At 43.2% G+C, this 26,817-nt stretch overlaps 1 protein-coding gene across 1 annotated transcript in view; it reads left to right on the forward strand.

The window, feature by feature from the left end:
- Nucleotides 1-26,817, forward strand: part of PATJ (PATJ crumbs cell polarity complex component) — a 140,657-nt gene that overhangs the window by 64,396 nt on the left and 49,444 nt on the right. Inside the window, 1 exon segment of the mRNA XM_035564351.2 lies at nt 19,527-19,723. Within this exon segment, the coding sequence (XP_035420244.1) occupies nt 19,527-19,723 (197 nt within the window).

Genomic DNA, 26,817 nt, shown 5'->3' on the forward strand with positions numbered 1-26,817 from the left:
TTGATATTTTATTTTTTGGTAAAACTCCTTGTCTAGTTAAGAGACTGAGATCGATCTGGTTGGTTTCAAATAAGTTTAAAATAATAAAAATAGATAAAAATTTGTGAAAGGTGACTTAGATAATGGACTAGATGCTTCTATGCTCAGACTTCCTGTCTGCAGGGCTATTTAACTGTATCTAATAAGGGGATAATAATGCCCCCCTCCTTCTATTTTGTCTGTAGATAATGCAAAAATCAGTGAAGCTGTAAGAAAGCATAATGATTAATCTTCCTGAAACACTTTTGAGGAACGGTGGCTTCTCTACCAAAACAACAGGTTTTAAAATTTCTCTAGTGTTTTGACTCTGCATTTCCCATTGTGATAAATCTGTGGCTGCTTAGGGTGAAACGGGTGAGTAGTGCGTGGGTGGGTTCACACAAATCCACTCTGCCCATTTCACACTTGGGGTTGGGTTGGGATTAGAGAGCACGTGGGTATGTCAGCAGGGCACCCTCACCAGTCAGACCCAAGGCTTTTAGCAGCTTCCACAGTGTCACGGATGCCCGTGCTCCTGCGTGAGGATGAGGGCTTTCATTAAAAACAGCAGATAAAGAAGTGCAATAGAGCTCAGCTGAGACGTGATGGAGAGTATGGTCAAGTATGTGGGGTGCTTTAGGTGCAAAAATACAACCTCAGGAAGTCTCCGTGTCCTGTTGTGGGTGAAGATGACAAAACTATCATCGTCACTTTGGAAAAATTACAGAGTTATTAACAGTAACTAAATAAAAACAAAAAAAATCAATCAATTTAAGTCTTGAGAATCTGGCATTATGTAAAGCAGTGCTACAACAGAGCGGAAGCAATTTTTAATTTCATTTTAATTTTGGGGGGAGGGTGAAGAAAACAACCCCAAACCTGGGATCTTCAGGTGAGGCAGCTTGTGTAGCCAAACACTGCCTCTCCAATAGATGTCACTGCAATCAACAGCAAATAGAGATGATGCTCAAAGAGCAAGAGGTAGCCTGGAAAAATGCTTCAAGCTTTATGAAAATAAAATATTGAAAACATGATAATTGCAATTTTTAATTTTCTGAAATCTAGAAACAAGGATATTTAGTACACTGCATTTCCAAAGATCATGCAAGAGCCAGGATTAGACAAATAGAGCGGTGACATTTTTTGCTTCGTGTTAATCTCTGTTTAATATGACTCTGTACTGCTAATCTTCTTTTCCCATACTTATTCTGACCCCTAATTAGATAAAATATTGAAGTTTTGTAACCAGGCCTAAGTAGCATCCAGAAGGGCTTTGCATTCCAGGCAGACTCGCAAGCCGTTGTGCCACATGAGGATAGATCAGTTTTGGTGTCACTGTAGTTAGAGATTGGGGGTGAGTTTGGGCTTTTGTTATTGGGCTCTTTTTTCTTTTTTTTTTTTTTTTAAACTCTATTTGTGAATCACATGCACAGTTTTCAGCATCTGATGAAGTATTGCAAAAGGAAATTACATTTTTGATGAATTAATAGTAAAATTGCAGCTGGGACTTCTTGTATTTTTTTTTTTTACTGTGTGCTTGTACATAATGCACTGAACAGATGGCTTTGTGTGTGCTGTGATACATATTCTAAAGAAAGGACAATGAACTTTAAAAATGAACAAATTAATGGTATTAACAAAATAACTATTAGAGTATTTTGAGTTGTTCAAATGTACCATTTGGCACAGAGAATTAGTAAGGATTTCCCCAAATGAATAAGTATGTTTATAAATTGAGAGAGATCTTTATCTTTTTTTAATTACTAAATGAGGAATTTTGCTTCTCTTCAATATTTTGGTTCAACACACTCATTGCTGTAAAACTGATATTGCTTATTCAGAGTTGCAGCAAAATGCAAGTTATGATGAAGTTTGAATTTTTCTTAGGCTTCTAATAACAGATTGGTTTTGTTTTCTGACACGTTAAAAAACAACAACAACAACAACAAAAATTCATGAATGCATATCAGTGTTGGGAAACTGCAAGATTTGCAGCGTTGGAAAACAACACATTTAGTGAAGCCATTTGACTGAGAAATTCATTTTTTTAACCCCTGTATTTGCATGAAAAGGATGCTTAGATAAATACTGTTTATTAACTGTTACTTCGCCGTGCAGTGGGTCATTAAGCATGGCAGTACCTGCAGCGAACAGTGACATAAACAAACGTTTGAGGTGACTCGTGTTTGGGGACAGAGATGTAATTCGAATGCTAGCAGAGCAAGGCAGTGCACAAACAGCAGCCGTAGAGCATCAGTGGGTCAGATGTGGGAAACCAGGGATCTGCTTCTCCCTGCATACTTTCATAGGCAGCTTTCATCTGCTGGCAGATGTAACTGTTAGCTTGTGGGTAGCTTGAAATTAATATAATTGATGGCATCTCATAATAGAAACAGACAGACGGTTTGCCCTTAAGGAGAGAAAAATCTCAGAAAAATAGGCCCAAGGTCGTCAGAAGAAAGACAAGCACTGAGTCTGTGTATGATGAGGATTTGAGCTGCTTACAGCATTGAATGTTTGTCAGGAATGCAGATATCTTGAAGTACATGCTGGTACAGCAATGGTACAAGGGGGTTTCCCAGGTAAGGATTCGGATCTATCTCTATATTGTATTTGTTTCCGGCAAGTCATTTTAAGCATTTTTAGTAATATTTTAGAACTAGTGAAGTGCTGGTGATTAGAAAATAATAGCACAGATCTTATTTTTTTTTTCCTCAGTTTAAAGCGTGGACATTTAGCATGATTAGAATATTGAATGCATTTAATGTCTTTAAAATATTTTGTCTTGTTTCCTTATAAATCACTGTTTCATTGTAGGTGGGTGTTCAACATTGTTATATACAAAACTGATGCGAGCATGCCAGTGCTTAAAGTATAAGAATTCCTAGCATTAAATTTCTTGCTGTATAGAATAATCTACTCTTCCATAACTGTTATTGTAATGTAGAGACAGATGGCTGAATTTTCTTCACTTTGCTTGTTAAGAATGTGTTAGGTAAATGTTTTTAGACTAAAATAAAAAGCTGCTGGGGAATCTAAACTGAATATTCAGCATTTTCATGGTATAAGGAGGGAAAACAAGAATAAAGCAATGTGGTAGTAAACAAATGAGCTATTTGCAATGAAGGATAATCTAATCTTTAAATATTGCCTTAGATTGCATTTGTTCTTAGGTATGATCTTTTCTACCAACACAAGCCAGGTATCCAGAGAATAGCATTAAAATGCTGGGCATGAAATATACTGATTTGATATTTTAAGGTTATTAAATTGTTTCAGGCTTGGTGCAGGTAGCTTATGTTTTTTGGGGTCTTTGATCTTATGCAGGTGGTACAGATAAGCAATTTCATCTAACTCCCATCATAGATAGAAGATGATGTCTGTGGTATAAATCTGCATACACAAGTATCACTGTACAAACTTGCTAAGAGAGGGTAATAATACAGGTAGATGTTTATATTACTCTCATTGAAGAACAATATCACTGCAATGACTTGCAACTAAAGATATATAAAAAAAGAATGCAAATATTTAAAGAAATAAATGAAAGACAAATACTAGCCCATAAAAGGTGGTTGTGTGTTTATCTTCTTGAACGTCTGGTTTTGAGATAGGAAGATACCTTTCATCATTACCATCATAAATTATGTTGCTCCACTGCACACACACACAAAAAAAAAACCTCTGCTTGTGCATCGTGTCTTGTCCAGACTAGCAAAGAATGGCTTTTAGTTGGAATACAGAATAGATTATTTGCATAATAGCTCTGTTCCAAAATGGTCTGTTTGGTTTAAACAGTAACTCCTCCAAATATGTAGTGGAAGCAAGCCTCTAACAGAAGGGAAAGTAAAAATGTGAAATGACAATAATTTTATTCTTTACAGATGTTACTTAATTTTCTGCAATATTATACTAATTGAGACAGCTGTCCAGAATAACTTCTTTAACTGTTTGAGAAAGTTGAAGTTTTTTTCCTCCTCGGTCTTAAGTCTTGATTCTCTCTTATTCAACATAGTGGCTTAGGGGCTAGTCATCAATTTGCCTTCTGCTTTGTACAGATATATAATTGCTCTTTATCAGACTAGCTGGCATTTAAAGAGCGATCCAGAATATTTATCTGTAGGTATGCTAGCTATAGTACACCACAAGACTACCAAACTGTTTTATGGCATGTAGTGGCTACATGCATGTTGAAAACCAGTTGCAAGCTAATGACATGAGGAAGGATATACACACACACACACACACACGTATGCACGTGTGGGTGTGCATGAAAGCCTTTAGTATCTGCATCAGCTGAACATCTCTATTTTATTAGCAAATTCGAAATATTTCTGCTATATTGAAATTAGAAGAGATGTTCTGGTGATGGGCTAAAGGGCAGGTAGTTCTTTCCGCTATCCTAGAAGTAATAATGAGCCTTTTATTAGTGGTATATTTATAGGCATGTCTGTTTGCCTTGTCAGTGTTTAGAGATTGCAGCTTGAGCTTTTCACTCTCTGTCTCATAACAAAAAGTTATTAGGGGCAATGTTAAAGCATCGATCTTTTGGGAATCATCAAGGAAGCAACAGGTTTCTGTTGCTGTGAACGTAAAAAGTGAGTGTCTGCTGAGCAGAGGTGGAGAGGAGGTCTGAGGAGCATAGCCCTCTGAAGCTGAGGACCCAGGGCTGTGCTGGCATCCCTCTGCAGAGAGCTGTGTGCGTGGGCAGCATCTGTGGCTGCTGGCTCCCATTCTGCATGGGCCTGCAAGTGCTTGCTGGCAGAGAGGGGTGAGTGCCTCCATCGAGAGACCCATCAGTGCCGTTGTGAGCTGATAGGTGCCTGCACACGAGGAGCCCAATCTACCAGTGTGCTTTTTACCTTTGGAAAGCGTTTCCAATGGGTGGGTGGCACATCAGGTATGCTGACCAGCGGCTTCTTGGTGCTGTGTGCTCCCTGCTCTCCCACTGCCCTGCCTGCGGCCAGTGCTGTGGGAGCCAGCCAGTGCGAGGATCCACAACTGTAATTCAAGATCCAGGAGCAGAGTCAGCGTTGGCGTCATATGCTGGGGTCGTTTTGAGAAGGTAAGGAGGAAGGGGGATCAAGGGGGAGGAATGGGGTTTGTTGGGTAGAGAATGCAACAGGAGAATAGGGTGGGTAAGGGGACTGTTTGGGTCTTCATCTGGGGGAGGGACAAGGCTTAAGTGTGGAGGAGGACCCCAGTCTTCTGCACGTCTTTGTGTGCACATAGTCCAGCACAGAGCCAGCAGCCCCTGCTGTTCCTAACAGCAGTGCCTGAGCAAACTGAATTTGGGAATTCCTGTTCAGGTAATGAGAGTAGTACTGCCAGGTGACAGAGCTACGGGTGGATTACGTATGTGGTAAACCTTGACTTCATTGTACCATTTTGTGGTTGTTCTGTAGATACCAGATTCTTTCAACTTTTTTTGTTTAATGCCTTAGGTATTTTCAGAGGTTTTTTGTATCACTCACCTGAGAACCAAGTGCATTAGCTATCATGTGTATATAAATATTTTGTCTTTTATCTGAAAATTCAGAACCATAAGCTTAAACTGTGTTTTTTGACCTGTCAGTGTTAAACTTATGTATTATACTGAACCAGGTGCTCTGTAAAGTGGGGTGGGAAGTTGCCATTTCCGTGACATGATGATCCTGGGAATATTATGAGATATTGAACATAAGTCTCGTATCTGTAACACTTGGTTGCTTAGGGCGGAACCACATACCGAAATTAGGAGTAATTCGGAGGGAAATGCCATAGAGTGTGTAGGCACAAGGCATTCGTTTGTGTGTGCACGTGGCATTCAGTTGTGCCTGTTTACGTGCTTGTGAGAGCAGAGAGGTTTTACTCCATCTAAATGATTCCCCAAGATACTATGTTATGTAGTTTCCATCCCGTGCAGTGCTTTGGCGGTAAATAGCAAGCAGTAGCACTTTCTGTACCTTAAAATGACACCAGAGCGTACGTCCCATAGCGCTGCGGCCTGCAGCTGGCCTGGCAGAGCCCTGGGGGCCCGGCCTGTGGGGCTGCGCAGCTGCAGCCATTGTTGGGAAGGAGCAGGGAGGAGATCCTGAGGAGATCCCTCAGCCCCTGCCACTCGGCCCTTCAAACCTGGGTGTCTGCCCTGTGCTGGATTGTAAACCTTACTGCATACTGTGTTCTGAACCAACAAGTATGTTTCTTTCAGGTGTTCGGCAATAAAATCAATTTGAAACCACGCAGAAGTCTGCCTGTAATTTCCTCCATTTTGTAACCTGTTATTCTCTTAGGGATATGACAGGTTATTTGAGGATTATCACAGTGTCGTTTTGTTGTGTATCATTAATGTATTTGAATAGGCAATGCAGCAATTTTACAGCGAGACCTCATTTCGGGATTGAGTTGTTAGGTGCAGAAGATGTGATTTTTTGAAATACTGTTTTTCAAGGGAAGAAATCCATTAAGTGAACAGCCTGACAGAGTGGCAAGTAGTCAGTGAGGTGTCATTGGAGGGGTGAGAGAAGAGTGGAAGGGAAAGAAATGAGATGAGACCAGGACTTGATGGACGAGGGAGTAAAGTAGAGCCGTATGCAAGGATGAGCACGGGCAGCCTATGAGCAAGGGCCAAGAATGCCATTGCAAGGGATTTCGTGAGGAATGGGGAGTGCAGCAAAGCCTGTCGGCCACAGAATGATGCAGTCATGCTTTTGTGCATGCAGGAGGCACGTTGTGGCGTTGTAAATGGGAAGGACTCGCACAGTGACACAAGGCAGGGAGACAGCCTCCTCCGAGGGCTGAGCCAGCGGCAGCTGCCGGCAGCGCGGGCAGATGGCTCTTGGCATCGGAGCAAACCGAAGGGCTAACCCTTTTGGCATCCCTTGCTGGGTCGTTACAGCAGCCAGTCGGTACATCTGCTCTGGCCCTTCCTCCCCGTCCCCGAAGAGCTGTGGCGGCAGACCCCTCCTTTTCCAGTTCAGCTGCTGTCTGCCCCCTGCGCAGAGGGGTTGAGGACGGAGTACCCGTTGGGTGCTCTCCGTGCTGCCTGCAGGGAGGAGTTGAGTGCGGAGTTGTGAAGAGTTTAACGAGTACTTCTGTGGGTACTGCAGCTAATGAAGTTGGATTCCTACGGATTTGTGTCTCCTGCTCGACTGACTTGGGTTTCGAGGAAGGTGTGAGCTCTGATTTAAGCTTTTCCTGCAATTGGAGCATTTCTAAGGCCTTTCTCTCATGTGAATTCTTCGGTGCTTTAATAAAGTGTGATCTCACACTGAAGCCTTTCCCTCAGTCAGGGAATTTATCAGCGTTCTCTCCTCTGCACAGCTGCCTATTTTCACGAACCTTTTATAGTACCTTTGAGACCTTTAGTCCACCATCAGAATTGCATCAAATTGGCTAGCAGGTTCAAAAGTTGTGGGACAGGAGCTTGGATGTACAAGGTGTGATTGCATAAGTTTCCTTTCTATAGGAAAGCAGAATAAAATGATTTACCATCTTAGAATTTAACTTAGTGTAAATTAAGAGATTAAAATATAATGAATAAACACTGGACCATAACCCTTGGACTGCAGTTGGGAAGACCCTCCATCTGTTCTAGCTTGGTTAATGTGTTAGCTGTCTTGGTTGGCCATGTGTAGTAAGATACACAAAGCATCTTGATCCATCCGGAGCATCATGCCACAGGTTCTGGAGGCTAGATGGCCATTTAAATTTTAAAAATAGATAAAAGGCGGGATCCATGGAGTTCCAGCTTACCTGAAAGACACTGTTTATTTGTGGGGACCAAGATTTGGAAGCCTCTGGATCATCCCTTTTGAAGGCTAAATTCATGCAAATGAAAAAATCAGTTGAGTATAAACTAAAAAAAAAAAATGGTAAAAACTACCATACCCCACTCTTATTTTTCCCTGGAGTGCTTGTTTTTTTACCTCTCTCACTGAGTTGATTTCTTCCTCCAGTCAGAGTGGAAAAAGTAAGTCTATTTCATATGGTCAAGTTTATCCGTTTAGTTCTTCTCCTTTGGATAAATCCTTGGAGGTGGATTTCTTTTTTCTTTTTCTTTTTCTTTTTCTTTTTTTTTTTTTGCCAGGAGGAAAAGAAAGTGCTTGACACGTTGATGTATTGCAAGCATTTTTGAAATCCATCATCGATTTCGTGATTATAATTACTCTTTTTTTAAAATGCCCAAGAATTAATGCATTAATATCTTCATTTCTTTAAATACATTGAAGTGAAGCTATTTGTTACCTAATGGCATATTTTAACACTGAAAAAAAAAGTTAAAATACTCTGTTCATTTGTTTGCAATTTTATTTTTCTTCTGCAGAGAAGTGAATGCTGTGCTCAACTCTGCTTATGTGAAATGTGGTATAAGCAAAGATGTCTGCTAATCCTTCACTTCATTTTACTCCTTGAGGAACAGAAAATAGGTCTGCCATACTCTGTCCTTTGGAGAGATTAAAAAAGTCAGAATAGAATTTCTGATTCAAAATATTCTCTTATTTAATCAAGTTATTAAGTTGTATGATGTCATAAGTGTAGCTTAAACCTGATTAACTGCTTGAATAGACTCTCAAGACAGCTGATTAACTAAGATGTATGGTTTGTTTGGGGAGAGTATACAACTTTCATCATTTCACAGTGATTTTAAATAGTTGTGTTTTTTTGTGTGGTGAGGAATTGTTATCTATTCATCTGTCCAGGTCCCCTCACCTTTACCTTGTCATTCTCCTTTAATGTTCTGTTATTTCTCAGGGTGAATCTCCACCACATGAGGTGATATGACTGCAGGCAAAAAGGGGGATTGCTGTTCGCATGTCCCCACTCCCACCTTCTCCAGTTGTTTACGGTGTTGGGGTGATCGTTGCCCTCCCCTTCCCCAGCCTGTTCAGCTCACTCACCCAGCAGAAAACTGCGCCACCATTAAGCAGGACTGGTTTTCTGGTGGGTTAGTGACCTGTGCTGTCTCAGCCCTCCCGAAACAGGAGGGGAGAGAGCCGCTGTGTTCAACATGGGAGCACAGCAGGCACCAACGCTTGCTTTTGGCCAAGCCTTGTAGCTCTGTGGCTGGCTCAGGAAGGGGATCCTGTGGAGTAAGATCACTCACCACAGGACAGTTGAGTGGGGTATTAAAAATCTCGTTCAGAAATATGGAAGTAGGTAAGTGGGTCCCTGTCTTTGCGTGCCTCTCCTGGACTTGAAGCTTTATGTAAGGAGCCAGTAGCTGCCAGCTGCTGGCTATGCCGTCAGCTTGTGTCTCTGTTTTACACCGAGTGCTGTGATGAATACATTAGACATCACGAGCAGGATATACACATCGTAGCTGAAGACAGGAAAGATATAGTAGAATAATTATTAGTGGGTAATTTCGTTTACAGAAGAGGTTTTAGAGTGAAGTTATGGCTGTGCATCTGTTTTGTTCTAAGGCACACAAATCGGAAGTCTCCAGCACAGTCAGATGTTGCAGTCAGTCATTTTTCGTCTTTATTCTTCATTTTACCTTGGCAATCAAAGGCAAGCCGCGACATTGGGAAACTCTACGTTGTGCTTAAAAGACAAACAAACAAAAACTCTGAGCATTCCTTGGTGTTGTAAAAACCTTGAAAATGTGACTCAAGTGCAGTTCGATAGCTCAAAGACCCAGGACCTAGAACTGACCCAGGTTTACTCTTCTGAAATTTCTGGGCTCTGTGGGGGCACTGCTTGACGTGGGGAGGTGCGGGGTGGGCTGTCTCTACTGCTTATCGAACACGTTGCTTCCTGGCTGCGTACCCAGAAGTGTGCAGTGATGAGATGGACACATAGCACATCAAAACACAGTGCATGGACGGCTTTAAGTAGCTGAGAGGCCTCTCAGAAAGAAAGGGGAATGGGAGACCATAGTTTCAGTGCCCTTTGCAAAAGCAGGGGATCCTAAAAGTCATCAGATAGTTTGGGAGTGTTTGAGCAGTCGTAATCATCTTGATGGAAGACTTACCATGTGTGAGCCTAGCAAAGTGCTGTTTCTTAATAGCTCCCTGAATCATAGAAATTGAGGAGACAAATAATACTAAGAAGTGTTGTGGAGATGGTCGGATCTGCTTGTCTGCTCTGTCTGCAAGGACGCCGTATCCCATTAAGTCCTCTCAAAGCTGGATATGCATCTTATTAATATTAAGCTGGTTTTTATTTAAATTGTATTTGAACTTGTTTTCTGCTATTAAATGCACATTGTAAGTTTTTAATAGCAACTTCCATAAAGATCTGAGCATACTCGAATCGATTAACGTAACCTAAATGACAAAAGTACGTATTTGGGAAATGTATGCGTTCACCCAGAGAATTAGGAGAAATCTGGACCCAGAGTTGACTGTAAGAAGCCAGCTCTTGACTTTTTCTTCAGCTGCCTGAAACAAAGACCTATTCTCTCCACAGCTCATTCAGCTAATTCAGTGGGAATAAAAATAGCTTATCGACCTTGAACAAATTGTTAGAAGCTGGAAAAGGATATTTTTCTTTTCAAGTCTGTGAATAAAAACCAAGAGTGTGAAGTTGCAAGTTGTCAGTCTGAAAATTATGGAAGTGTTTGTGGCCACGGCGTGATGGCAGAACCTCCTCTGAGGTCCCTGCGTGAAAGTGTTGGTGAAGGCCCAAAGACAGACAAAAGGAAATCTTTGACAAAGTGGGAATTGGACCATTTAAAAATGTTTTTTATCACCATGGAACCTTTGGTGCAATTCGGTCTCTGCTGTGGGCAACAATACATTTGTTTAATACTCCAATTTTAAATGACTATGTATTTTAGTAAATAAATAATCTTATTAGTCAAAATCGGCATATTTGTATGTAATATTTTTATTACAAAGCTGTTGCTTGTATTTTAATAGCATTCTAATTCCTGTCCGAATACAAATGGTGTATATCACTAGGAAATACATATACTGTAGAAGAAATGTAGTTCAAAATATCTGACGTACATGATAAATATTGAGCATCAACAGATGTATATTAAGTTGTTTCCTTAAGTACTCATGTAGTATTTTATCTCCGTAGTTGGCATAAAGAAGGCACAGACTATGTAAATACCATCTTTTGTCACAGATAAATGTATCCTAGTGGTAAATAACCAGTAACAATCATTCTTTAGCAAAGAAGAATGAAAAGTTAAAGAAAAAAAAAGAAAAAAAGAAAATGCTAAACAGGTTTAAAACTTGTTGTTAAGATCACTGCATTAAATCACATCTAAAATATCTGATCATTTTCTGTCTTCCTTGGGTCTTCTCACTGTTCAGGCTCTCACCCTATTTTCTGTCATAGAGCCGTGTGGGTATTTTCCATGGCTTTACGCTCCTAGATGACTCATCCAACTTTAATCTTTTCTAATCATTGTCACAGCATATTTAAAAATTGCTATACAAACAGATTTAGACTACTGTGGTGTATTTTTTTATACATATAAAAATTTAATTTAGCCTATGTCAAGTCTGTTACCTAGCATTGCTGCCTTGCCAGGCTGTGCTTCCCCAGCAGAGCAAGCGATCGTGTCAGGGTCATCCCTCTCCAGCCTGCTCTTTCCACAGCCAGGTCTTTCTTTATTTTTTTCTCCCTCTGTCCTTTTCCTAGTATCAGTTTTCAGCCAGTTCAGTGAGTGGGTGGTATTGTGGCTTGCTATTGCAACAGCTTTTATGGAAGCTTTATGTTTTTTGGTCTACATTTCACCAGTTGTGTCACTTCCTCTGAAGGAAGCTCTTCCTTTAGATCTTCAGGCTCATCAGTACAGATTGTGTATTCTGGTCAAAGAGTCTTTATTGTAAGTCCAAAAGTTTTTTTTTTTTTTTATCCCGTCCACCTCTAGATAGAAGAGGTTCAGGACCCCATTGCAGGTTCATAAATTCAGAGTGAATCACTGTGTGAGAGAAGTCTCGTTGTCTTGGCTTCTGAGAGGTGTTCTCTGTGCTTCCTTTTCCAGTTACTTACGGCTGGGAAAGTAGGGGCTCAGCCCATGGGAGCCTTCATTAGGTAACAAACTTCCAGGTTTTGACCATACTGTGATGCCATTCGCTTTAATGAGACTTGGTGCAGAAAGATTCTGAGATAATGACTGTGCTGATCTTTTTGTGGGAACATCATTATTTAAAGATGAAACACTGTCAGATCAAGTTACTCTGTTGCTGTCAGGAGAGGAAGAATTTAAATTTCACAATATTAATTTGTTAATGTGGAGACCAAGCAGAAAAGCAGTGGATTAGAGCTCTCCCAGTATTTCTTGTTCAGACTCACACACACTTGATCTTCCTTCTAACGAGCAAGCAGCTTTCAGATACAGGCGTAGAGAAAAATGGACCGCGCAACGTGAGCAGGAGCAAAATGGGAGCCGAGCTATGTGAGCAGGAGCAAAACAGAAAGCCTGCTCCTACTAAAAAGTTGCTTAGAAAAGAGATTTCTGTCCAAGTTGTGAGGTTTTTTTTCCAAAACCCCATTGTAAAATGGGTCATTGAAACATCCTCTATCACAGCGTCTGTGAATCTCATTGTCTGTGCACGTCGTGCACCCTTCCAGGTCACTCTGACGATCGGGTGCAACAGCCACAGTGCAGAGGCCAGAAGAATAAGCAACGTGTGTAGAGGTATTTCAAATTTCCGTGAGACTTAGCAGATGGAAATCAGTATTTCTGAGTGTTCTGACACTGTTAACATGTCCTGGCTCCCAGAGAACTGTGTTAGGTAAGCCTCAGCTCTCCTCTCAGGAGGTGAAGCGTGCGAGCCCGCTGGCTCCAACAACCGAGCCTTATCTCCGGGCTGCTCGGTGCTATCACCGCTGGCTCAGCTGTCAGCTCTGGTATTTTGGCCTTAAATGACTGATGGAACAACATAATGTAGTGTAATATTATACAGCAGAGTATTTTTCTGTGGGATTTCTTCAGCTACCTCTTCAACAGCCTAAAAATGGTGTCTGCGTCAGCTGTCTTTTGAGGCTATACCATGGTTTAAGGCTGTAGTTAGATGAAAATGTCTACGCCTTTTGTGGGCCCGAGCATCAACTGTGCTGTGATATATTTCTGTGCATAACTGTTTGCATGCTCAAAGAGGATTTTATCAAAGGGAAAATGTCTTTGTTGCTGTTTGACTGCATGTAATCAACCGGGTGGCAGTACGAAGCTCAAGCAGCTACCCGTTCTGTGCGTCTCCTAGCCAGATAAAACAGTTCTCAGACATGAGGAGTAGGCAAGAAACACGCGGGCAGCTTTTGCCAGTCCCTTCCACCACAGTCTGTAAGGTGGTGGCATCGTCAGCTGGAGCTCAGCAGTCAGCGCTCCGCGGGAGTGACTGATTGCTAGATCACAGCACCCAGAGGAGGTCACTTCTGAGTAAACCCGAGCGCTTTGATGAGGGTTAATGCATAATTTGAAAGGCAAATGAGTGGAAGTGTTGTGTGCAGGGGAGAGGAGATTCCCTTATAATCAGCAGTTATTAGCATCAGGATGTTGTGTTTAGCGTGCTTTTGCTAAATCTTCTTTTTAAGCGTTCAGGATCTCACATCAGTATGAACGGTCTCGTCACGTCCCTCTCATCTAACTAAAACCGCAGAAAAAGATGCAATATCCCTTCCTCCCTGCTCAGAGAACTTAAATGCTGTATAAAGAAACTGCAGCTTCCAGAAGGAAGCTTTGGGCCTGAAATGGGGGAAAAGTAGATGGCAGAAGTCTGTTTGTTCAAAATAAGGTGGTGATGCAGGTCCATGGTGGTATGGGCTGCAGCTGACCTGTTTTTTCAGCCAGGGCTAAATGCCATTTTAGATATCCTGTTCTCTTGGGTGTGATGGCTCCTTGGTTGTAGGAAGAAAAAAAAAAAAAAAAGAGATAACTATCTAAATGCCACCTGCTCCTGGGAACAAAACAAAATGGTATTGAAGTGGATTATGGAGATTCTCATTATACCCTTGTTCCTGGATTAGTAAGAGATTACTAGGAGAAACTTTTACCTTCTCTTGTAGAAAGGGTGATGCGAGGGACAAGTAGGATTTAAGGAAAGCGTTGAAGGAGGCAGGAAGTTTTCTTGGTGAGCTGCAAAGCAGTGCAAGCATTTGCCTGGCATGAGAGGAGCAAACCCGAATGGGAACCTGAGCTGAAGGCAGCGGTTATATGGGAGCGATCCGAGGTACCAAATAATTGCCTGAGTCCCTTCACACACAAAAGAAAAGAGGCAGCCTTCAAGCTAGGGTAAGGATACTGTTTTGGGAGAGTGTAACTTGTTTTTCGCTTGTGCTTGAGCGAGTTGCATTTGTGAGGGTAGGAAAGCCCACGCTAGCTGCTCGATCAGAGAAGGCTTCGCCTGCCTGGCACCTTGTGCACGCTCCCTCCCCTATACGTTTAAAAGTAATGCTGTGCCATTGTGCCATTGGCTCATGGTTGTTTTGGGGTGGAAGGAGAGAGGTACAGCCATGAAAGTCTTTTTTAATTCCCTGTATGTGTATGAGTGTTAAGTAGAAGTGTTTGCCAAAGAATGATAGAAATGCTGGGCTTCGTTCTGCTCTGAAAGTCATCACTTCGTTTTGGTAAATGACTTCTGAACGGTGTACCTGAAGCAAAGTGTTACCAAAGGGATGCTGTGGCTTTCCGTGGGAGATTGTCAGAGCTGCTGAGCTTCGGGATACGAAGGGAACCCCACAGCTGCCCCATCCCACCCCCAGGTGCTCCCTGCCTGCCTGGTTGGAGATAAGAGCACCTACAAAGGTACGAGCTCCAGCAGCCACCATCGTCTCCTCTCGCCACCCCAGGGAGGGGGACGGGGCATAGCGAGAGTCTGGCTCTTCCATTTAGGGTTGCCAGCGTTGAATATAACTGCCCTATTTTTCTCTTGTGTGCTGGTCACTGAGAGAAGAATGCAAATTATGTTACGGAATTTAAGAAAGCATTACAGAAATCATTTTCCCTCTATCGGTTTAAAGCTTATGAAAACAGACAAGTGCATCGCTTCTGAGATAAGGTTTGGAGAACTGCTTGCCTCCTTGGAGCTGAATAGAGAGCTAGCGGGAAGATTAAAACAATAAGCTTATTATATTATTAGTAGTGGGAGAATTCTAAACCCCGCTTGTTCAATTATGGTCCCTTAAATATGCTTATTTAGGTTCTTGTAAATTGTGATCAGTAAATTAGACACGCTGCCCTCGCAGCTCGAGGGTTAGCTTTCAAGGGACTTCCTACTCTTTTTGAAAAAATGTTTAGAGTGAAATCAAGAAGCGAATTAGTTGTTTGATATGCAAGGTTGGCTCCGGGTGGTGGATGCTGGCTGCATCCTGATAGCTATCTGCTGAAGGCAAAGCAGCGCTGGCGGTGCTGCAGCACTGCTGGCGGAGCGGAGGAGTCTCGGAAAAGGCGAAGGCTGTACCCGTGCTCTGTGCCACGCGATGGAAACGGGAGCTAACGCCATTACAGTGAACCCGGGCTGATAAATGGGACCATTGTCGAGTCTTCAGAAGCCAGCGTATGTTGCTAATAGTTGTCTGAGGCGGCGCAAGAGGAGTGGAAAATCCTCACTGTCACCTCTTATACACAACTATCGGCTGTCGTTTATTTCTGTAGTGTTTTGCCTCCCCCCCCTCTTTTTGTTTTGCATTGGCAGTTTTAATACCGGGTATTTGATCCCAACACCAGTCAGGTGGCTGAGTCCAGGGCTGCTTCTGCCCTCTTCTTACTTTCCTGGACGGGCTCTGATTTGCATCCTGCAGAGGCACTGTTCAGAGAGAAATCCCTCTTCCCTTTCAGCTCCTGGAGCGGGAGGTTTCAGCAGGTGTGGGAAGCGGGCTCCTTAGCCTTTTGCAAGTGTTTTGTGTGGCTTTGCAATGTAAAGAGCCTCTTGCCTTCCTGGGAAGTGGTCTGTTTTTTCAGCGCAGATAAATTGTGTGTTTGTTGCAATGCTATATCATGCAAGCTCAATGTCCTGACCATACCTTCCCCATTTATTTCCTTTATCTCTCCCTTTAATATAGTAGGGATAGCGGCTGAGGCAGGGAGACATACGCAGCAGCATAATAGTGCGTTGTTTGAAAGCGGTTGTCTTCCTTTTCCAGGGTTTCTCTTTTGAAATGTAATTGTCTGCTAATGTAACTGGGAAACGTTACTGCAGGAGCGATGGCTGAAGTGCATGCCTCTGCTTTTGGTTCACGTTGCATCCGGATAGTATTTTTAAAAGCAACTGCCTACAACCCTGGCTAATTAAATGCCACTGACGAGCTATGTTTGCAGAAGTTGCGATGGGCGCATTGTCACCGAGCGGGGAAACTGCTCCGCGTAGCGCCAGCACAAAAAGCGCCGTGTCCCATGGGCACGGCAGTAACAACCAAATTACAATTGCCTTGTGTAAAGGATCTGGTAATGAAGGCAGATAATGGAATTCTTTGCAAAAGCAGATGCTAACTGGCTCCCCGATGCTAGGCAGGGAACTGGAAAGTGAGACCAGCTGGGGGCAGGGGGAACAGCTGAAAAAGGCATTAAAAAGCAGACGCCTTGGATCCACGTTTGTTTAAGCAGTAAATACTTGTTTAAAATAATCTTACGAGATTCTTATTAAGAGGCAAACTGAGAACAGGATTACGCCATTATAGGAAGTCAGCGGGATGCCCAGAGGAAAGCTGTGTGCAGATCGGAGGAGGAAGGCACCGACAGCAGTGGGAATAGCGCCTTGCCGCTCACACCACCAGGCGGGCGGCTGAGGACAGCCCTTGGAAGCGTGTAATCGTGGGAGGTGGCGCTTGTGCCAGCCACAACCTTCTGCTGCTCCAGGAGGAGACGGCGTGCTGGCTAGGGGAGCCCTGGTTTTAAGGGTAGGGCGGTCTCCTCTCGTCCCTCGGTGCGTGAACGCGCACACGCCTGCGGCTCCTGCGGCCACATGCACTGGCGGTGCCCTCCTGCCCCGCTGGAACGGGTGTGCTCGCGGCATCGCCTCGGCTGTTCCAAATAATTGCTTCGTAAATGAATGTGATGATTCAGTGAAAGGCTTCGTACAGGCAGAGGTTTCCCTCTAAGTATGGATTTTCCAAACAAAAACACACGGCGGGGCACCCCTTAAAAAAATAAAAATAAAAATAAAGCAAGGCTGTGTCGCACCCCGGCAATGGCTCCACCTGCTAATTTTTGGAGGGCTAACACTTCCTCTTAGATTCAGCCCAAGGTGGAACAGGAACACGCGTGTACTTGTGAACAGCTGGCGTTCTTCCCACGTGAGAAGAGCAGCAGGAGGAAGCCCTGCAGAGCTCACAGACTTACAGGTGCCGAGGTCCCTGTCTGCGGGTTGGGGCTGCAGCGAGGGGTCCGTGCACCGTGCCACCACGCTGCTCCTGGCCTCAGGCTCGTGTGGGGCAATGTCAGGGAGTTTTTCTGTCAAAAGAGAAATCTCTTTTGAAGCAAAATCTCTTTCGAAGCAGTCCCTAAAGATGTGCTGCTTCATCTGCATGGCGTTGAAGTGTGCGTGTTCTCCTTTTCTTTTCTGATTTTCACTCTAACAAGTTCGGTTTGCTGTCAGGTTGAGGTAGGCAGAAAATGGTGGTCTTGGTGGTCTTCAAGTCTGGACTTCGTCTAATGGGGAAAAAAAGAACATTAAACCCTGGTGCTGTGTGAAACGTGCGCAGCTGCGGTGCTGCTCGCGCCCGCTGTACCTCAGGAGCACCACTTTCAGGACCTTCCTCGCTTGGTGCTTTTTGGCAGGAGGCATCCCGCATACCAAGCAGAAAAATCACACTTCCCAAATTCAAGTAGCAAATCACACCACTAATTACTTTTTGACCCCATTAGTTAGGAAATATATTACAGAGCTGCGCAGCTACACGGGTTGCCATTTAATTCACTTGTATGAACTTTTGGCATGTAATTGATGGTAACGAGCAAGGTTTCTAATTTGTCATGATACCCTGAGTTTGTGCAGACCTCTGTAGGGCTTTACAAGCTCAGCTCTCCGGGGAAAGTGTCTAACCCTTAATGTAACCCTCCCAGGCTTTTAGGCTTAGGCTTCGGGCCACCAGGGGTTTGGGGCAAGGCAGGAAAATGCCAGCCTGGAAATACAGCGAGGGGGGAGCTGGCTGCTGCTCTGACTGTGGGTTTTGCCCTTGGGTGCCTCTGGGGCCGGAGATGGGGGCTGCTTGGGTGTCCCTGCCAAATCGTGAGGGGCTGCTGAGCCTGGAGAAGGACGTCGGAGAAGGGCCAGGGCTGGCGCTGTCACCCTGGCAGCCCACGCGTGGGCTGCCTGACGCACGCCTCCGCTTCGGCCAGCCCTTGCAGCCCTTTTTGTTCACTTTTTGGTGCTTCCCTCTCACCTTCCCCAGCTCCTTTCCCCTCTTCGTTGTTGTCATGGAAACACACTACGGTGGTTAAATCGTGCTATCGAAATACACTTCCCGTGGTGGAATGGTAATAGCTAATATTGATCTAGCTGCCGCTGACTCAGGGATATGGCTGAGCATATAACATCTCCTCTCGCTCTTCTTAATGCATAATGCAGCAGTTTCTTTCACCTTGGGCTCTGCACTGAAGGTGATACCCAGGCACAGCAAAACACCACGATCTGCTTTTTTAATACATGGCCCAGCTGTAATGGGGGATGCAGCTGGTGTTACAGGGCTGGCTGCAAAAACCACAGAGGACAAACAGACAAAAATTACCCTTGCTGCATTTGACCTTTGTAAGCCAAAGTTACAGATGTCTGTATGCCGGTGGTGAAAAGACAGTCAGGTTAAACTGTCAGCATGCTCTGTTCCACTACGTGCAATGTGCTCCAAATAACTTTGTGGGTATATTGCATTCTGTCACAGAAATGCTTGAAATGTAGACGAAAGACAAATAACGGCCTTAATATAAAATGAAGCTGAGTTTAAAGCCGTAATCATTCACGTGCATTGTCACTGACATCTGCTTTGAGTAATCATCTGCACAGTAGCACGTAACGCTAAATAGAGCATCGTAACTGTATGCCTGAAGCACCGGAAAGAATCAAAATAAAAGATTTTATCTCGAGATGTGAGTTTGCAGTACGTTCGTAATGTAAGCTTTTCAGTTTCCTACAAGGGTTAGTTAACCAGCTCCAACTTTACGAGGGTTTCCTGAAATTGGTAGTTTTTGTAAGGTAAGATAGAGGTACCTCTAGAATTCCCTTGTTTACCCTCTTTTCAAAACATTTCTGTTTTAGAAACAGTCTATTTTATAAATAATTGAAATAATGCAGTTCTCATGTGAGCAGAACTTGCAGCTGATACTGCATTTTGTTCTGTTAGTGCTACAGGGACAGCCGGATGGCTTGCAGTGGTCCAGAGATGCCCAGGGTAAAGATGTATCACTCTGAGCAGTGTCCTGTCTCTCTTTGTGGCCTTAGCTTTTTGAAAAGCGAGTGGAGGGAATGCAGGGGTTAGGTACAACACGTCATCTCAGATTCTCTGCTGGAAAGACCTCTATTAATAAAATACAGATTATACAAAGTCATCTATCTCTAGCACGTTTGTGCGTGTCCGTGAGCATTTGCCTGTAAGTTATCTTGTATTACAACTTATTTTATGTTTCTTTGTAGAAAAAATCAGGCAAAGATATGCAGATCTACCGGGAGAGTTGCACATTATTGAGCTCGAGAAAGACAAAAATGGGCTTGGACTGAGCCTTGCTGGCAACAAGGACCGATCTCGTATGAGCATCTTTGTGGTTGGGATCAATCCAGACGGACCTGCAGGACGAGATGGGAGGATGCATATTGGCGATGAGCTTCTAGAGGTAAGTGTCTTCCCTAACTACTAAATAAGGTTCATATGGAGAGAGGGAGAGGCATATGTGAGGCTATCGTTTGAACCTTAAATAAAGCCTTCGAGTGGAATTGGGTGACTGAGGCAAGGAACTGCACTGATTTATGCCAACTGAGAACTTGCCCTTTGGCAGGTAAATGTGTTTTCAGTGAAACAAAAATCATCGGCCTGTGAAAACTAATGTCTTGTCAGTGAGGTCTGTGCTCTCAGCATGTTCACAAGCTATGCTCAGGGAGGGACTGTTGAAAGGCAGGAAGGGAATAGTAAATCTGTCCTTGTAGCCTGTATGTGGTTTTGCAGGGAAATTCACACCTTACATTAAAAAAGAAAAAAACCTAAACCCCCTCAAAGTTACCATATGTGTTTTTACAGATGACAGGGGTATCCCCCATCCTGAAAATAAAATCTCATGCTGTAATCTGTTTTGATTTGTTGTAACTTAAAATACTTATTTTCTTTAGTCGTGTCTGGCACAAGTTCACCGACAAGGGAAAAGAGCTCATCAGCAAGCAGCGTATTTTGTCTTCTCTTTTTCTGCTTTCTCCTTGCTTCACCTTCGGATAGCAAACACACATTTCCTGCACTTCATCTGATTTTTGGCTGCTGCAAAATGCCGCTTTTCTGCAGTACCTGCAGCGGTTCCCCATGTCATGATTGCTTCAGCAGTTTAAAAAATCAGCTGTCCCTGGGAATCTTTCCTTTAGAAAGAAGCTTTCTCAGAAGAGCAGGTATACAGCGACCGACTGCTCTCCATGGGTGGTGATTTTTGATCTTTCAGCAACTCGCTGTGGCATCAGAGAGCGAACTATTTTCTCATGTTTCTTGACTTGAGAAAAAGCAATTTGACTGCCTGGGGATACCTTGGGAGTACTCAGAATTTTCTAAGCATTTGTCATTGTCTACCAGTTCTATAATTACAGGTTTTCAATGCACGTGGTACAAGAAAGGTTTGTTTTGCTAGAATAACAGCACCATCTGAAGCTTATTATTTTCTTCTTAAGTGTGATAAATGGCATGAAGGTCTGTACCTTGCTGAAGTCGTGTAGGTAAATGACTTTTTCCTTCAAATTTGCTTCCTTTCCCTGGCACCAGATTCTAATGGTAGAAAAAAAAAATTTAAATTGTTGAGTATTGGCGTATACCAGTTGAAAGGACTTGTCTGTTTTTCTGTATGTTATAGGCCAGGTAGTTAAAGAGAAACTTGAAAGAATCTTTTGTATTGGTATGCTTCCCTACAAAGAAGGATTCATGGAGGTTTTCATGTATCTCATGAGTAATTCCTTCTGGTGATTGTTTGATCTAACGTTAAACGTTGCTGTACATGAAGGATGTACCATCTGTGATTAATCACATGTATCTCAAGGCTTGGGATTTACATGCACGCACTATGTTATGAGCAGCAGTTTCAAAACTGTTGCGTTGCCCTAATTCCTCTCCCTGTCAAGTTGGAGACGAAATGTTTTTTTTTCCTTCAGTGGAAGAAAAGTGATGTTTGTTATCTCAAAAATGCAGTATTTCAAATAAACTAAGTTCAAAGGGCCTTCAGTAACTACCTCTCGTGTTTACCTTTGCAGTCAAATTAAAGGTGTGTCACTAGCGGGCAGAAGTGTGAGCACTTCTGAAAGGATGTGGTGATCTCATTCCAGTCCCCAGTGAGCATGTATCCCGTGTCAAAACATCCTGCATTACAAAGGAGCGGGTTGTGTATTAGCCATGTACAGATGTCTTATGTTCACACCAGCGGTCAATTATTCAGAGCTCTGTTTTTTGCCTTTTAAAAGCATTTCAGTGTTATATGTGAGCAGCATTGAGATGGAACTAATGGGCATTTACACTGGCAGGTTTGTTCAGTAAGCATTAGGTTCAGTATCCATTTCAGTAACCGTTAGGAATCCCCATATCTGAGAAATATGCAGGTCACGGAGGTAGGAATATGACTTCGTGCTTCTTCCCTGCCAGTCGTGCAGGGGTCAGGGCAGTCAGCTGGCTTCACTTGCAGAGGCAGTTGAACCATCAAAGGCTGCTGGAGGAGCACTAACAGCAAACTTAAAGTGTTCAGAAGTTAGGATGTGACAGGAACCAGATTGTTTGGGTTTTTTTTCTGCTTAAAGACTTAAAATTAGACCGTTAGTACAGAAGCACTCGTGTCCCCCATGGGACCCTCACCTCATTCAGGGCCCTGGACAGTCTGGTACTGAGGAAGCAGCCTCTGGTCCTTTGGGTGGTGCTGCCCTGCAGGCAAGGTTTCCATCGCTCTGCCTGCAGGCTGAGCTGCTGCTTGTTGCCCACTAATAAAAAAAAGTTATTGGAATTCGCATCAACCTCATAAGCATTTGAAGCCAGTATCCTCGGTGTTCTCATCTGTTTGGCAGCAGATAGACCACCCTCAATTCTCTTCTCACTGAATGTTTTAAATGCGTTTGCATCTGCAACCTTGTTTGCTCGTCAGATTTGAATATTTGAACACATCGGCAAGGGAAGAATTCACATCTTAGGAAGCCTCTAGAGTGACTCCTGTTGGCCAGTGTTGCTCCATTAAAGCAGCAGATGCTGTTGCGGCGTGTGCAGGTTATTCCTTTTGGCTACCGGGGGAAGGTTAACTGGTACCTGTGTATGGATCTTATCTCTTGGTTTTTTCTTCGAACTGGAGTTTGACTGAACTTAGCTGAAGGTTATGGGATGCTGCCAAACCGCCTCTGCTCCTTATTCATGAAATCCGCTGTCACTGAACTAAAGACATATTATCTTACTTTTAGCTTCTCCAAACAAGCCTAGTCTTTTAGGGGCATGATCCTGACTCATTTTCAAAGTCAGTCCGGCCTATATATTGGGTGAAATGCAGGTCAAAATAATAATTTAAAAAAAAAAAAAAAAAGGTACATGATCTCCCTTTTTTATTTTTTAATAAGTCTTCTGTGATGTATTTTGGATGGATAAGTGGCTGGAGAGAGCAGCCATTTGAAGGAGAAGGTCCTTTCATCCTACTCTCATACCCTTCATGGAGGAAAAGTATTTGGGGCAGAATTTGGTCCCTGCACAGAAGGATGTATTTTTACCGTGGCACAAGCTGTGCTTTTCTGTTCTTTTTCCAAGTAAAGAAGCCATCTGTGGTGTTCCTGCCTGGCAGTCGTGCTGTTCTAGTGCAGGTGCCTGCCCTGCTTCGTGTCTTATTACTTCAGGCTCCGTCCTGCCGCTGACGGTGCCCAGCATGGCCTGTGGCGCGTCCCCGTGGTGCTGGACCCGCGCTGTTCAGCCCCGCTGCTCCTGAGCACTGTGTGGCTCTGTCCTTCTGGTATGTTTTATGCACACTGACTAATCCCTCTATTATTGTTATTCTCGTTGTCACTCCGTAAGGGAGCCGACTGGTCTATTAACGGAGCGAGCTGTACAGAGCCCTGCCGGGCTGAGTTACCCACGCTGGGATTTTCTGCTGGCTGTCCTTGGTTGTCTTGCTGGAAGTGTGGTAGGAGATAGAAGGGAGCTTCTTTTCGGCTTATTTGCACAAGGAGGCCACAGCACTGCTTGAAGGACCGAGAGAGCCTTCACAGTCCAGCAGCAGCGTGCGAGTTACCCAATGTCCCTGCTGGGCAGCGAGAGGCAGTTCGTGCTCCTCTCGTGTTTGTCGTTCCCCAGTGCTGGGGGCCTTCGTGCTAAACGTGGCTTTACTGGGATTTTGTTTGAGACTCTTAGGGAAATGCAAGTGACGCTATAATAACATACCAGATAAGTCAGTATTTTGCCCAAGTAAATGAACGACTCAGCCAAAATCACGTCACGTCTGTCTTAAAATTGGGGGAATTAGTGCTTTGCTCTCGGTTTTTGTTGGGGGATTATTGTTTTTGTCCTCTTCCAAAATTGTGACTCTGGATTAGGCAAGTAGCATTACCCCTCCAGCACAGCAATGACTTTAACATAGAAAGAAGGGTTTCCACGTGAAAAAAATCATCTTAAATGATTAATCCCAGTAGTGGTAATTTTTTTTTAATTCCTACTTCCAGCATAATACTCATTTTTTCATGTACTTAGTATACAGGTTATCAGTTAAGGTTAGTGTTAGGAGGTAATTTCTGAAGCTGTGATCTGAAAGCGTGGTGTTCCTGAGGGCAGCACCGACCTGCAGCTCTGCCTCCTCCCGTCTTTTCCCCCGCAGGAGGCAGCCGGGGCTGAGGCAGAGCCACCAGGGCAGCAGGGCAGGAGGCTGTCCGTACACAGTCATTCTGTACATCCAGATGAGGCACATGTTTGAGCCTGTGCTACGTGAGAAATCTGGGCAGGAAAGAAGAATTTGCATTCAAATTAATTAATTAATCTTTTCTCTGTTTTCCTCTTGCTTATTAGTTTGGGTTTTGGTGCATTTTGTGGGTTTTCAGTTTATGCAGTTTGACCAAAAACTTTTGGAAACTTTTCAGAGAATCTGATTAAATCTCAAAACGTTACAATTCCTGTGATTAGAAGAAAATTTACGCATTGTTACAAAAAATAGTTATAGAAAGCTGTGCTGCTTTTTTGGGATAACATTTGACTTGATTTTCATAAAAATCAGATGATACTAATTTTACAGATTTACATTATTGCCCCATTGTTTAAAAAAAAAAAAGTGTTATTTTGGAAATTATCCAAATGTAATGTGTCTCTTCGACAAATTAAAGTTTGAGAAACAAACGATCCTTTTTAATGTTTTTCTCTTAATTTAGGAATTCAGATTTCATTGAGTTTATACTTTGATACTTTAGTGTGTGAAACTGTAAAACAAAACTTTTGTATGCGAAGGCAACGATAAGTTTGGCATTATGTGATGCAGTCCGCAATAAGGCAGTGTGGAGTTGTATCAAGGATCCAACTTCAGTGTGCTGACCTGACCTCACACCTATCGCTTGCTTTTAGCTTTCTCCTTGCTCTTTTGTCTTCCCAAGATGTTTTACAAAGAGGCACTCAAAGAAGAGTTGAGGCTGGCTTAGGTCTCTTCATTTCTTTTGTTTGGTCAAAGCTTTGTTTTGCTCTTCTAATCTTTAACGAGAGAAGTAAAGCGCAGATTTACAGGTTTTGACTCCTGGAGTATTATGTGGTTAATGTGACATATTCCTTTATTTAATCTGAAAGATATAAAATGACGTTGCTTATGAAATCCTAAACGTACTTTCTTGGTTTATATAAGTAGGCTTTCGTGCTTTGCTCATCACTTTGGTATCTGAAGCCAAAGTAACATTAATTTACTTTGCAAAAGAAAGTAACCTTTTTTTTAAAAAATAATAATACTGGCTGTAATAACTGTGTGGGACAGTCCAAAATTGTAGAGATATATTACTTTGATTACCCATTCATTTTGGTATAATTAAATAATTATAACTTACAGACTTAGCTCAGAGTTAATTAAATTTTGGACTATTTGATACATCTACTGAAGAGAATTAATTTAGCCAGAGCAAAGACTATAAATTTTCATCTAAGTCTGCTGTTTAGAAAAATTGATGGTAATTTAACTAAATCCAAACAATTTGTAAGGCATCCAGTACTCCCAGTGAACAAGTTATTTTTGAACCTAGAGGAATTAAGTCAACAAACCTACTGAAAGTTGTAAGTCTGGCCTGAAGCAGAATGCGAGCAGGTATTCAGTTTTGGCACCAGATGTTAAATTTGCCCTTGATGGTCGGAGCGAGGCCGGGGATGCTGCCCCTGCCCTGCCTTTGCAGCCTCCAGGCCCAAGCAGCGCCTCAGGAAGGCCTCACGAAGGGTTCAATGCTGCTGCCTCGGCGTCGACCGCTTTGTGCCAGCCCAGGCTCTCATGCACCTCTCTTGGTTCTGCCTGCTTACAGCAGGCAAACGGGTAGGTAAACTCTCTGCGTGTCCACCCTCATGAGTAATCAAACGTTGGCGTTTTTATTCTTGTGCTTGTCTTGCTTACTTAACTGATGAACAAGCTGTTGTGCTGCTTGGAGGCATCTGATGCTCGCTTAGATGCCAGGACACTGCGCGAGCTGAACTGTGAACCTGAACTAACATCTCAGCTCCAAATGCTAGTCCTTTTGATTTCGTGTTATTCAAAGAAATGCTTTGCCTTGGGTTTGGTGGCAAACGCCAGAGCAAGCAGAGGTGTTCGTGGGTGCAGGTAAATAATTGCTCTTCCACAGATCATTGTTTTCTTGATGTTTATTCAGCTTGGAAGAGTCAACGCTGAAGACAGACCTGGTAGTCTGTCTAAAGAATGCTTTCCTTCACCACCTTTCTGTGTGTTTAGTTCAGCATTTTAAACTCTTCAAGTCTAAGAGTTTTAAACCTGAAAATCATCAGGGTATGGCTAATAGACTGCTCAAGGGTTTTGGCAATCTCCTTGACATAATCTTCTTTCTGCCATGGTACTCAGCACAGCTTTCCCTTTGTTTAAATTGTTGTGGTATGCCTGTCTGCCTTATCTTCTGCGTGCGATCATTGTGGTTGCAGCTTGTGCAAGCCTGAGCTGAAAAGCGAGCATCCTCTTGGGGTACCTCTGAGGCAAGGGCAGTAGAAGGTGGGCTGAAGCCCAGAATATTGCAGTCACTGAGGTGCAGCAGGGTGTTAAACACCAGAGCTGCCTGTGAAATGCTTTAAATTTTACCCTGCGGGTTATTTTTGTGATAGGTTACTGAGTATGCTTTTGGTTGGCTTGAGAGTAGGTACTCTATTGATCTCAGAGGTCCTGTTGTGCTTGTTAAGGTCCCACTCACTGAGCGTGGCACTGGGAGGCATCAGGCATCGTATTTTCCTCTAACTGGGAAAGGACTTCTGGTACCTACAGACAGAAAATTCCTGGAGCATGTACTGCGTTAAAGCCGTGCTGTTTCCCTCTGAAAACTACAGGATTGCCTTGCACTCAGAAAACATGTCCAAAGTAGTACCTGGTGTTTCTTGCTGTGATTAAGTGTTTGATCCTTCACAGGCAAAGTAATGTGGTATGTCCTGACGTTGCCTTCTCTGTCTCATCTCCTTTGCTGTCAGTTTTGTTTCCTTCAGAGGAATTGAGGAGTCAGCACAATATGGAAGTCTTGGTGGTGTGAATTAGAACAATGCATACTTCATTTTGAACTTCAT

Source organism: Cygnus atratus, chromosome 8 (genome assembly GCF_013377495.2).
Source record: "Cygnus atratus isolate AKBS03 ecotype Queensland, Australia chromosome 8, CAtr_DNAZoo_HiC_assembly, whole genome shotgun sequence".
NCBI lineage: Eukaryota > Metazoa > Chordata > Aves > Anseriformes > Anatidae > Cygnus > Cygnus atratus.